Source organism: Melospiza georgiana, chromosome 31 (genome assembly GCF_028018845.1).
Source record: "Melospiza georgiana isolate bMelGeo1 chromosome 31, bMelGeo1.pri, whole genome shotgun sequence".
In the NCBI taxonomy this organism is placed as follows: domain Eukaryota; kingdom Metazoa; phylum Chordata; class Aves; order Passeriformes; family Passerellidae; genus Melospiza; species Melospiza georgiana.
The window spans coordinates 2,185,601-2,199,137 of record NC_080460.1 but is presented as its reverse complement, the minus strand read 5'-3'; the positions used below and the strand labels follow the sequence as shown (position 1 = coordinate 2,199,137).

Sequence of the window (13,537 nt, the reverse complement as noted above, 5' to 3'; positions counted from 1 at the left end):
ACATGTACACACCCATGGATAGACACCTGTATAACCTGTACTCACCTGTACACACTCACCTGTACATACCTTTACACACCTTTACTCACCTGTACACACCTGTACTCACCTGTACTCAGCTGTACACACTCACCTGTACACACCCGTACTCATCTGTACACACCTGTACACACCCATGGATAGACACTTGTATAACCTGTACTCACCTGTACACACTCACCTGTACATACCTTTACACACCTGTACTCACCTGTACTCACCTGCACACACCTGTACCCACCTATACACACCTGTACTCACCTGTACCCAGCTATAGACACACCTGCACACACCTGTACCCACCTGTACTCACCTGCACACACCTGTACCCACTGGTATCCACCTGTACACGCCTGTACACACCTGCACACACCTGCACACACCTGCATTCACCTGCACACACCTGCACACCTATACACACTCACCTGTCCTCACCTGTCCGCCCAGGCCCCGCCCCTCAGGCCCCGCCCTTTCCGCGCTCTCGCGAGAGGGGCGGGGCGGGGCGGCGCTCCCCGCCCGCCGCCGCCGCTCCCGTCCCATCCCATCCCGTCCCGTCCCGCCGCATTCTCGGCCCGTCCCCATCCCCATCCCCGGTGCCGCCGCTCGCTCTCCCGCAGCCATGGCGGCGCCGGGCTGGGCGCCCACCCACGTGCGGGTGACGGTGCTGCGGGCGCGGGGGCTGCGCGCCAAGGCGGCGGCGGGCGGCAGCGACGCGTACGCGGTGATGGCGCTGGGCCGCGACAAGTTCCGCACGTCGGTGGCCGAGCGCTGCCGGGGCGAGCCGCTGTGGCGGGAGGAGGCCACGTTCGAGCTGCCCGCCAAGGCCGCCGCGCTGCGCCTCACCGTGCTGCACCGCGCCCTCACCGGCGCCGACAAGTTCCTGGGCCGCGCCGAGGTGGAGCTGGGCCCGCTCAGGGAGGACGGCGGCCGGCGGCACACCAGGTGCGACCGGGGGGCTCCGGGGGGCTCCGGGAGGGATGGGGACCCGCAGGGAGAGGGGTGTGAGGGCTGCGGTGTCCTACGGGGGCCGGGGAGGAGGATGGCGAGGCCCCTCTGGGTCATGCGGAGGATGGGGAGGAGGTTTTGGGGGGGTCTCTCAGGCGCACGGGGCTCATGGAGGGGTTTGGAGGGGATTTCTGTGCCCCACGGGGCTTGGGGAGGACGGTGGGGGGATTTCTGTGCCCCACAGGAGCTGCGGAGAATGATGGAGGGGCCCCTCTGGGTCATGTGGAGGATGGGGAGGAGGTTTTGGGGGGTCATGGAGAGGTTTGGAGTAGACCTGTGTGCCCCACAGAGGTCTGGGAGAGGCATGAGGGGATTTCTGTGTCCCACGGGGGCTGGGGAGGAGGATGGAGAGGAGGTTTTGGGGGGGTTTCTTAGGCGCAGGGGGGTCATGGAGGGGTTTGGAGGGGATTTGTGTGCCCCACAGGAGCTGCGGAGAAGAATGGAGAGGTTTTGGGGGGCATCATGGAGAAATTTGGGGCGTCCCACTGAGGTCTGGGAGAGCCATGAGGGGATTTCTGTGTCCCACGGGGGCTGGGGAGAAGGATGGAGAGGCCCCTCCGGGTCATGTGGAGGCGGTTTTGGGGGCCCACGGGGGTCATGGAGGGGTTTGGAGGGGATCTGTGCGTCCCACGAGGGCCACGAAGAGGTTTGGGAGGGACCTGTGCACCCCACAGAGGGCTGGGAGAGGGATGAGGGGATTTGTGTGTCCCACAGGAGCTGAGGAGAAGGATGGAGAGGCCCCTCTGGGTCCTGCAGAGGATGGAGAGGAGGTTTTGGGGGGCTCTCAGGCCCACGAGGGCCATGGAGAGGTTTGGGGGGGACCCTTGTGTCCCATGAAGGTCTGTGGAGGATGGTGAGGGGATTTTTGTGCCCCACAGGAGCTGGGGAGGAGGATGGAGAGGCCCCTCTGGGTCCTGCAGAGGATGGAGAGGAGGTTTTGGGGGGGCTCTCAGGCTCATGGAGAGGTTTAGAAGGGACCTGTGCCTCCCACCCCAAGAGCCCCCACAGCTGGGGAATGCCTTCCCCTGGAGGAAGCTGCGGGTCCCCGAGACAACTTTTCCATCCAGTCCTGCCTGGTCCTTGGGTTTGATTTTCAAACACTGCCAGAGAAAACAGCCAGCCTGAACCCGAAATCTGATGTCCTCAGAGCGCTGCCCCTTCCAGCACAGACCAAGCTCTAATTAATTTTTGCTAACAAACACTTGAAGCGTGTCAGGGTGGGTAATTCCACCTTCCACGGGCCGCTCCTGCCCAGCTCCAGCTCTGTGTGTGTCACACACTCGCTGCTTTGAACACAAACACGGGCACGGTGAAACCCAGGGGTGGTGCCCGGGAGGGTTTTACTGGGAGTCAGCAGCCTTGTAATGTGCTGGTGAGTCACCTTCCTCCTCCTCTGCCTCACCTGAGCGCCGCCGAGCCGTCCCGTTCATCAAGGCTTAATTAGGTTCATTAAGGCTGTGTCAGACTGGGCTGTGTTTACACTGCAGAGCCCCTTGGTCAGCAGAGCTCAGGGCCGGTGCCTCGGGGCTCCCAGGCATTCCTTTGTGTCTGGGCAAAGGAGAATTGAGAGGGAGAATAAAAAAAAAAAAAAAAAAACAAACAAAACACGGCTTTGGTGCTCCTGAGGAAATTTCTGGTGTTTTCAGTTGTTTGCAGGCCTCGGTTTCCTGTTTGAAGCCTGTTTTGTTCTTGCTGCCATGGTGATGTGTAGCCATAAAGGAGTAGTTTTATTTGGAAAATAGATAATGTTGATTGACAGGTGCTTGCTAACACCATAAATGCCACTAATGAGATTTTTTTTTTTGTGGTTTGGGGGCTGTCAGTCGGTGATTTCCTTCCAGACACCCCCAGGGGTGCTGCTTTCAGGCAGGGCTGAGCTGCCTTTGCTGAGCACACGGGATCGATTGTGGCACGGGATGCCCCTAGAAATCACTTTGGAACAACAGTGCCCGGAGCTGGCTCGTGTTAAAGGCACAGGGGTTGTGATTCTGGGGCTGCTGCAGCTCCAGGGACTGGGCAAAGCCTTGGTCTCCTGATAAAAACCCTTCCCTGGGTGTCTTCTAAGCCCAGTTCGTTTAGAATCACAGAATCCCAGAATGGACCTCAAAGCCCATCTTGTTCCACCCCCTGCCCTGCCTAGGGACAGCTTCCACTGGAACATTGCTCCAAAACTGGCTTTGAACACTTTGAGGGACAGCCACAGTTTCTCCAGGACCACGCCCTCACCACCCTCAGAGGGAAGAATTTCTTCCACATTTCCCTCTGAAGTGTCCGTAGCAGATTCCTGCGTCCATCTCCTTCAGTTATCCCCATTAGTTTTGCATTTTCTCTGGAGCAAGTCACCTTTTCCTGTTCTCTTTTATTGCTTCCAGTATACCTTTGGAGGTTGAAGTGCAAATTTGATGGCAGGGCGCATTTGCATGCTCTGTTTGCTGCCTTTATTTGGAGGAAGAAACCAATCACTTTCCAGGCAGCCTTTTCCTATGGCTTCTGTGGGCTTGGGAATGCTACAACAAACAGAACCACGCTGGTGTGCAGTGCTGCTCATCCTCTGTGCTGCCTCAGATGCGGTTTGGGTGTCACCAAGGGGTGCTTGAGGGCGTGTGGGTGGTGGGATTGTGGTTTGGGGTGCCCTGGGCACTGCTGGGGAGCTGTGTGTGGGCAGGGAGAGGGCTCTGCCTGAGCAATGCCCTGCCTGGTGCGTGCCCGTCTGGAAATGCCCGAGCTCTGGGAGCCTGGGGTTGGCTCTCTGCTCTTGATTAGGGGTTCCTTGGCTTAGCAGGCATTAAGGAGCTGGAATGAAAGGTATGAGGGTGTGGGACAGCGTGTGCAGCTCTGAGGCTGCTGCTCTGCTCCACTTCAAAGCTGTGGCCCCTGCCCCGTGTCAGGAGGAGAGATGAAAGGGCAGAGGAGAGTGGCTGAGCTGAAATGCAGGAATTCCATTCCATGTTGTGCCTCTGTTTTTTCTCCCTTTTTTTTAACCCTTCCTTATCTGGTTCAAAACCAAATCTTATTAATCACTTTGGTATGATAAGGAATGTTTTCTTTGGCACCTGGGGCCGTGAAGGTGACGTCACCATAAGATTAAAGTCTTTCTTTTCCTGCACTGTGGGCTGATTTGATTTTTCAGCCATAAAGCACCTTCTGTGTTCTCAATTACTGGTGTGTGACTGTTCACAGGGGTCTGAGGATGAGGGAAGAGACAAGGATCTGACTCCGTGTTTCAGAAGGCTTGATTGATTATTTTATGATATATATTACATTAAAACTATACTAAAAGAATAGAAGAAAGGATTTCATCAGAAGGCTGGCTAAGAATGAATAGCAAAGAATGATAACAAAGGTTTGTGGCTCGCTGTGATTGGCCATTAATTAGAAACAACCACAATCACAGATGCACCTGTTGCATTCCACAGCAGCAGATAACCATTGTTCACATTTTGTTCCTGAGGCCTCCCAGCTTCTCAAGAGGAAAAATCCTAAGGAAAGGATTTTTAATGAAAAGATGTCTGTGACACTGGTGGTTAAAGAAACCTCCTTGTTGCTGCAGGTGGTACAAGCTTCGCTCCAAACCTGGGAAGAAGGAAAAGGAGAGAGGGGAGATCGAGGTGGACATCCAGTTCATGAGGAGCAACATGACAGCCAGCATGTTCGATCTGTCCATGAAGGACAAGCCCCGCTCTCCCTTTGGCAAGCTCAAAGACAAACTCAAGGGCAAGAGGAGCAGTGGTCTCTCAGACACAGCGTCAGCCATCGTCCCCAGCACCTCCCACTCCCCTGCTGACAGCGAGGATGAGGCAGTGGAGAAGGAGAAGAAGAAATCCAAGTTCAAAGCGCTGTTCTCCAAGCCTGGCCTGCAGAAGTCATCGCTGTCCCAGTCCATGTCAGTGCTGCCCACCCAGCAGCCCCTCACCCCCAGGGTTCGCCTGCGGCCCAGCGACTTCCAGGCACAGTGGGATGAAGAGGAGGAGGAGTCCCAGACCTCTCCTGCCTCAGAACGTGAGTGTTGGCACAGAACCTTCCCCCAATGGGTTCTTTGCACTCTTCACAGCACTGGTTAAATTCTCCTTTCTGAACAAATCCACAGAAAGTCCCTGCTGGCACTGAGGCTGGCAGTAGTGTTGTAGAAAAGGGGATGAGGATGAGGAGGATGAGGGGAGTGGGATGAGGAGGAGTCCCAGACCTCTCCTGCCTCAGAACGTGAGTGTTGGCACAAAACCTTCCCCCAAAGGGTTCTGTGCACTTCTCACAGCCCTGGTTAAATTCTCCTTTCTGACCAAATCCTCCCTGCTAGCACTGAGGCTGGCAGTAGTGTCAGAGAAAGGATTGTTCTTGCATCTTCAATTTCTCCCTGTTTTGTTTTTTTTTCCCAGGATCCTTTGAAAGCGTGCCAGAACAGAAGCCAGCTCCTTCTCCTCTGTTCAAATCTCGTAAACCAGCCTTTTTGGACAGTAGGCAGCTAACCCAGGGAACCACCAACCACACCAAAAAGGATGGGCTCTCTTTGTTCAGTGGCCTTAAATCCAAAAACGATCCCGTGTCCAAGTCCAGTCTGTGCATCAATGGCAGTCACGTCTATATGGAAGAGACCACGACAAAGGACAAGACTCCAACCTCCTCCCCTTCTCCTCACAACCTCAGGAGGAAGCAGCTCTTTGCTTCAGAGGAGAACCTGTCCTCCAGGTCCACTAAACCACCTGAAGAGATGGGGAGAACCTCTCCTGGGCAGGCATTCTCTGGCTCCACATCCTTGGAGACCTTCAAATCCATGACTTTGCCATCATACAAACTGCTCAGCAGTGAGGAGCACCTGGACACCAGCGTTCCACCAAGCATTGAGCCTCTTAGAGAGACCAAAAAACCAGACCACAAAAAGTCTGCCTTGCTCTCCCTGGTCACTGGGAAGAAGGAAACGGTGAAGCCCAGCGATGCTGAGATTATTCCTGACAGGACCCTGCAGAGTGAGGAAAATACAATTCCAGAAGAGAAGAGTGAGGAGGAGACCAAATGCCCTGAAGCCCCAGCAGATGTGGGCAGAGGGAGCCCCTCAGGAGATGCTCACCATGCAGAGGAGGCCATCACAACCAAGCAGCAACTCAGCCCTTGTGAGGAGGAACAGAAACCTGAGAAAGCTGCAGCAGCCAAGACCAAAGCTGTGAAACCCAGGTGAGCCCCAGCTGCTGGCAGGAGTGGCATGGGCACTGCTGGTGGCAGGTGGCAGCAGGCTGTGTCTGCCACACCTGGGCTCAGGTGCTGCTCTGTGGGTGCCTGTGGGTTTTACTCTGGTGTTGGGAGCTTTGAGAGCAAAGAACAACTCCCAAGTTCTTCCTCAGTGTGAGTAAAAGATGGATGTGGGGGTGCTCCTTGAAATAGTGGTTCTCTAGCTCAGGAGGCACCTGTGCAGGTGCTGAAGGGGTGAATTTTCTTGCTGGATCTCTTGCACAAACTAACTCTGGCAGAGCTGTGTGGCTGCAGCCTCCCCAGGGTCTGAAATGCCCCTTCTAACATCTCTGCTTTCCTCTTCCCTACTTGGCTGTGCTCTCCCAAAGGGTGGCCTTGGAGCCCTTCTGCTTTTGGCATTGCTCACAGCAGCACAGAGGGGTTTGGTGTGGATTTGGTCACGAGGCTTTTTCGGAAATTCTGCTCCTTTATCCCTCATACAAATATATAAATTGTGTATGAGGTATATAATATATATATTTGTAGGTGTGCCCTACTAATAAGGCTGTGTTTTGTGTGTCCCCCTAACTCCTCATTTTCAGTGCTTCTCAAGTCTGAGTTTCTTGCCTGTGCAGTGTTTTACATACTAATAAACCTGCTTGGGGTGCAAAGAGAGGGTGCTTAAAGCAGCAAAACCAAGCTCTGCAGCAGGAGAGTGTGACTGTGTTCAGAGGGGTCTGAGGATGAGGGAAGAGAAGAGGATCTGACTCCATGTTTCAGAAGGCTTGATTTATTATTTTATGATATATATTATATTAAAACTATACTAAAAAATAGAAGAAAGGATTTCATCAGAAGGCTGGATAAGAATAGAAAAAGAAAGAATGATAACAAAAGCTTGAGGCTCAGACTCTCTGTGACTGTGATTGGCCATTAATTAGAAACAACCAATATGGACCAACCACAGATGCACCTGTTGCATTCCACAGCAGCAGATAATCATTGTTTACATTTTGTTCCTGAGGCCTCCTAGGTTCTCAGCAGGAAAAATCTTAAAGAAAAGCTTTTTCATAAAAGAGGTCTGTGACAGGAGAGTTCTGGCATAAGCCCAGTGCTTATAAAGGTGCAGTTAAGGATGCAAAGTCTCCCAGACAAGGGGACACCTCTCTCTGTAAGGTGTAGCTCATCTCCAGGGGCAGAGCTGATGGAGGCTGGTGCTAAAGCTTGTCTGTTCCTGCCTCGTATTGCATCTGCAAGTGACATGCGAGTTTTTTGTCCCTTTTTGCAGACTGGGCCTGTCTCCAGAGGAGGAACCCAAAGCCACGCTTCCCACCCTTGCACCTGCCCCCCTCCCTGCTTTCCTGTCAGTGCACCCTATCAGCAGTGCCAATAATCCTTTTATTTCTGAAGTGGGGCAGACAGTCCAAGTGCCAGACTCTGAAAACATCACTCCTGCCTCTCTTACTTCTCCTGCTTTTGCTGCAGAGCTCTGGAATGACAAGAACCCTTTCAGTGCTGAGTGGGACAGGGCATCCAGAGCCCTGGATCCCAACAGCACCACCCATTTCCCTTCATCCCATCATCCTGCAGCCTCTGTTCCCTCAGTGCCTCTTCCTGGGCAGGTCTCTGCCAGGGGCAATAATCCTTTTGCTGCTGACTGGGGGCAGGGTCCTGAGGGCTCTGAGGCTTCCCAGGGTCTCTCTGACCCACACACCCCTTCTGTCCCCTCTGGCTGTCCTTTCAATGACAGCAATCCCTTCGTGTGCAGGCGTGGGGCACAGGCAGTGCCAGCTGCCCGGGCTGGTTCTGCCCCTTCCTGCCTTCCTGCTGGGGAGGATTGTTCCTCTGCAGGACCCCCTGCTCGTGGTGCTTCAGGGGGCTCTGCACAGGTGGCTTTGACCAGCCATGTCACAGCTGTGCCACACCCTCTGGGCACCTTGTCTGGCCCCCCTGGGCTGGCTCCAGAGCCACGCTGGGATTCTGCACAGCTTCAGCCTGGGGGTTCTTTGGCAAGCAGCAAGGCAGGCCCTGGGAAATGTGTGTCCTTTGTCCCTGGGGGATGGCAGGGTGTTCCATCAGGTGATGCAGGTGGAGAGCAGCCCCTGGATCCCAGGGGGAGGTTACAGATGAGCTCAGGGGCAGCAGGAGAGCCAGCAGGGTTTGGGGGTGACCCATCAGCAGAGCTCTCTGGGGACAGCACACATCCCACCTGGAGCAGTGATGGAGCAGCTGTGGAGGTCACTGGTGTGAGCAAAGGTTTTGTGTCTCTCTCCAAGTGCAGTGACAGCCTCGTGGCAGAGGCTGAGCAGGCACAATGCCCCAAGAGTGAGCTCAGGGAGGAGCAGGAGCCCCGTGGAAAGCAGCGGGCAGAACATGTGCCCATGTCAGAGCCCCAGGCACCTCCACCTGCTGGCAATCAGCCACTTCCTCCAGTCCAGCCCACACTGGGAGCCTGCAGGGTGTCCCCTAAGGAAGGGGGTGCAGGGAGGGCTGGCAGGGAGCTCCCTGTGCCCCCCAAGCCAGCCCCACGAGTGGCTGTGCTGCTGAGGAGACCCCCAGGGACCCCCCAGGCCGATGCTCCTGCTCCAGGGGATGCTGCAAATCCCACCCCAGGGCTCCCATTCCCTGAGGCCTCAGCTGCTCAGGGGGGCTCCCTGGGGACTGTCACCCCTGCAGTGGCACCCAGAGGTGTCAGTCCCCAGAGAGGACAGAGCAGGCCTGTAGAAAAGGAGGGTGGTGATGGTTTGTCTGTCTGTCTGACAAATGTCAGCTCTGCCCTTCCCGTTCCTGGGGAGCGCGGCTCGGTGCTGCCCGTGATCCCTGAGGGAGGCTCTGATGAGGAGCTGCTGGGGGACTGCCAGGACAGCTGTGGGGCCACTGCAGGTGACAGAGGTGTTCTGGGGAGTGGGGGGCAGCCCAGAGGTGTGACAGCTTTGCATGGAGAGCAGAGACAGCTCTCTGATAGCTCTGCTGCTGCTCCGGGAGGAGCTTCCATGCCTGGTGCTTGTGAGCCTGGGAGCTTGGCTGAGCTGCCAGGGAGTGTGGCTGAGCTGCCAGGGAGTGTGGCTGAGCTGCCAGGGAGTTTGGCTGAGCTGCCAGGGAGTTTGGCTGTGCTGCCTGCTGCACTGGGGGCTCCCAGGGTCTCTGTCCAAGGAGCTGACTCAGGTTTAGCTGTGACATCTCATTCTGAGAAGCAACAGCTGGAGAGCAGTGCAGGTGCTGAGGAGCGTGCAGAGTGTGACTTCTCTGAGCCTTCTGCTTTCTCTTCCTCCCTGTCAAGTCCTTGCCAGCCCCACTCTTCCTCTCATCCCCTCCTCTCTGACACCCTGAGTTGTAGAGCAGAGTCTCCGAAAAAGCCGAGAGCCGAGGGCTTCGCAGATAAAGCGCCAAATTCGGGCAAGAAGAAACTTCTCCAGGCACGGGTCTCACCCTCTGAAACGTCCCCTAACCACCCCCCATGGGGTGAAACCGTGTCTCCCCAGCACAGGTGAGACATGTGGGGGTCACAGCAGTGAGCTCTGAGCTTTGCTTTGCCCTCTGGGTGCACATCTGTCCCTGAGGCTGCTGCATGAGGCCAGGAGAGCCCTGATTTCATCTGGGGGCTGGGTTTGTCAGGGCTTGGCTGCCAAGGGGAGCACACTGAGGAGAAAAATCTTCTCCAGGCACGGGTTTCACCCTCTGAAACATTCCCTAACCACATGAAACCATGTCTCCCCAGCACAGGTGAGACATGTGGGGGTCACAGCAGTGAGCTCTGAGCTTTGCTTTGCCCTCTGGGTGCACATCTGTCCCTGAGGCTGCTGCACGAGGCCAGGACAGCCCTGATTCCTTTGGGCAGTGGGTTTGTCAGGGCTTGGCTGCCAAGGGGAGCACACTGAGGAGAAAAATCTTCTCCAGGCATGGGTTTCACCCTCTGAAATGTTCCCTAACAGTGTGAAACCGTGTCTCCCCAGCACAGGTGAGACATGTGGGGATCACAGCAGCTCTGAGCTTTGCTTTGCCCTCTGTCCCTGAGGCTGCTGCATGAGGCCAGGACAGCCCTGATTCCTTTGGGCAGTGGGTTTGTCAGGGCTTGGCTGCCAAGGGGCTGCTGCTGGCTGCAGGAGGGTCTGTGCAGCTCCTCAGGGGAGCAGCTGCTCCTCACAGCTCTTAGGGAAAGTGCAGGGGGAATGGAACCATTCCATCCCACTGGCAGAAGGGCCTGGGGCTGAGCTGTTTGTCAGACACCTGATAAATGAGGTGGTGCTTCATTTTCTGCCTCTCTGGGCTCCTCAGGGTTCACCTGCTCTGTGGAGTGGTGCCACTGACCTGTCAGCCCTTGAGACTTCACCTGCAGAGCTCTGCCTGGGGTCTAGGACACCTCAGGGCCAATATTTGCTGGAATAAAAATAAATTTTTGTCCCCGTGTGCTGTAAGTCCCGTGTAGGCAAATAATGCCAGCACTTCCTTGCAGCTGGTGGTGTCAGTTCAGCTTGGCCAAGGCCTGACACTTGTCTCAGGCCAGCAGAAGTATTTGGTGTGTTGTAAGATCACAAATATGTTCTGATTAGGAAAGGCAGCCTGAAATACCAGTTTCTGAGGGATCACAGTAGCTGCCCTGTGTTCTGTCTCCTCGTGCAGCCTGACCTGGCTTTTCTTCCATGACACACACAGGATGTATTTCCCTTCCTGCTGCTGCTTTATCTCCAACACCTTAAGTCAGTAAAGACAGCAGAGAACTGGAAAATATTTAAAATACTTACAGAACCTCTGTGGCTTAGAAATACCTTGCCTTCCTGAAGCTGAATCTCTTTTCTTTCAGGAGATAGAGCAGGGAGGGAATCATCCCCAATTTCTTGCTGTATTTGTTCTCATTCTAAAGATCTTTGTCATGCTGCTGTTTCCTCTCCTGCCTGCACAACAGGACCCTTTCTTTTTCCTGTTACAGACTCCATCCTGTGAAGCCAATGAATGCCATGGCAAACAAACCTCAGAGCAAGAACCTGAATGTCATCAGCACCATGAATGAAAAGCTGCTGGAAATGAGTGTGAAGGTATGGAGGGAAGTGGCAATTTCACTGCCCAAGCTTTGATTTATTTGAAGAGTTTGTGTATGAATGTCCTTTTGGTCAGCCCCCAAGAGTGGGAGCAGTCTAAAAATTCTTATTTTTTTTTTTGCTGACTGACCTATAAATAGAGTTGGGGCTCATTTTTTGTGGGGGAAATTCTCAGCCCAGCCACTTCCTTGGAGCACAGTTGTTCAGTTGGGTCAGCAGTGGGATTGAGAGGAGCTTTCAGCTTAATCCTGGCCTCAAAAGAGACCTCCAGGCTTGAGGCACAGCTTCCCTGCAGGCTGAAATGAAAGCTTGGGAGCATCCCTGGCTCAGCAGGGAAAATCCCAGCTCCCCTTAAGGTCTGTCAGGGTTTTTTTAATGAAATGGGGAATTTAGAACTGAAATAACAGCAGTGCCTCCTCCTGGTGAGAGGGGAGAGGATGGGATTTGAGAGATTCAGACTGAGAAAGGGTTCAAAACTTGCAACAAAGGGTTCAAAACTTGCAATGGGTGTTCTGATTGCACCTCACTTGTGTGTGATGCCCCTCAGGAGCCTGTTGTGCTCACACTCCTTCCCTGGGCAGTGTTCTAGGAGTCAGCAGAAGCTGACTGCTTTTAAAATCTGGTTTTAAAATCTGCTTTTAACCCTCAAGCTGCCCAGTACCTCTCATGCTGCTTGAGGCTTAAAACCAGATTTTTCAAAGGAAAATTTTAAAATCTGGTTTTAACCCTCAAGCTGCCCAGTTCCTCTCACGCTGCTCGAGGCTTAAAACCAGATTTTTCAAAGGAAAATTTTGAAATTTGGTTTTGAAATCTGGTTTTAACCCTCAAGCTGCCCAGTACCTCTCATGCTGCTTGAGGCTTAAAACCAGATTTTAAAATTTGCCTTTGAAAAATCTGGTTTTAACCCTCAAGCTGCCCAGTACCTCTCATGCTGCTTGAGGCTTAAAACCAGATTTTTCAAAGGAAAATTTTAAAATCTGCTTTTAACCCTCAAGCTGCCCAGTACCTCTCATGCTGCTTGAGGCTTAAAACCATTTTTTTCAAAGGAAAATTTTAAAATCTGGTTTTAAAATCTGGTTTTAACCCTCAAGCTGCCCAGTTCCTCTCATGCTGCTTGAGGCTTAAAACCAGATTTTAAAATTTTCCTTTGAAAAATCTGGTTTTAACCCTCAAGCTGCCCAGTTCCTCTCATGCTGCTTGAGGCTTAAAACCAGATTTTAAAATTTTCCTTTGAAAAATCTGGTTTTAACCCTCAAGCTGCCCAGTACCTCCCATGCTGCTTGAGGCTTAAAACCAGATTTTTCAAAGCAATAAGAAGAACCAGCAAAGGCCTGGGTGGCTGTTTCTTGCTGTCTAACCTGAATTTGGCTTTCTGAGCAGCTGCTTGAAGGTTTTGCAGGTTTGTCTGGCAGCAGCTGTCCCCGTGTGTTGTGTGTCTGCTCTGGAATGTGCTGTGCCTGCTCTGAGCCTGCCTCCCCTGCCTCCCTCTGCAGAAATATGATCCCTCAGACCCTGCCTATGCCTATGCTCAGCTGACACACGATGAGCTGATCCAGCTGGTGCTCAGACAGAAGGATACCATTACCAGGAAGGACCTGCAGGTGAGGGAGCTCGAGGATTACATCGACAACCTGCTGGTCAGAGTCATGGAGGAAACCCCAAACATCCTCAGAGTCTCCGTGTCTGGCAACAAAAAAGCTGGGAAGATGTGAAGGGTCTGGTGGGCAAGGACTGAATCCCCCTCAGGGGAGGGTGAGGAGCTGCTGGTGCTGCTCGTGCTGCTCACAGAAAATGAGTTTTTCCTGTTCCTGCCTTGAGCAACCCTCAGATTGATTAATAGTTCCTTCAGGTCACCTTGCTGTATTTATTTTCTTGGTTTCTTCCCATTATTTGGGAAGGTCAGGCATTAATGCCAAGGCTGTGATGGGAAGGAGGAGGGTTTTTGATGTGTTTTGCTTCCCAGCAAGGCACTGATGATCCTTTAGGAAGGTTTTTTTTTTAAATTGTTTTGTTTTGTAGCAGCTTTTAGAGATCAGTTTCTTTTCTTTCCACATCTGAAGTTGTAGTGCAATATAAATCCTTGGACAGTAGAGCTTGAGGATTTGATTGTTTTTAAAATAATAATAATTAACTACACTGGAGAAATCCAAAGATGGCCCAGCTTCAGAGGGCTGAAGGAATTTAAATTTAATTTAAAAGGAATTAATGCCCTGACTGTAAGCTGACCAAATCTCAGTTCATCTCATCAAGTGGACATTCCCAAGAGTCCTTCAAGGGAAAGTTTTCAGGTTTTTTGG

At 53.2% G+C, this 13,537-nt stretch overlaps 1 protein-coding gene across 1 annotated transcript; it reads left to right on the top strand.

Annotated features, from left to right (window-relative positions):
* Positions 1-658: 658 nt before the first annotated feature.
* RAB11FIP1 (RAB11 family interacting protein 1) lies at positions 659-12,955 on the top strand. Its single transcript, XM_058042426.1, has 7 exons — positions 659-981; positions 4,595-5,043; positions 5,418-6,210; positions 7,493-9,222; positions 9,304-9,691; positions 11,132-11,237; positions 12,734-12,955. Exons 1-7 carry the CDS (start codon positions 659-661, stop codon positions 12,950-12,952), a joined length of 4,008 nt encoding a protein of 1,335 aa, XP_057898409.1. The 3' UTR covers positions 12,953-12,955.
* Positions 12,956-13,537: the final 582 nt, after the last annotated feature.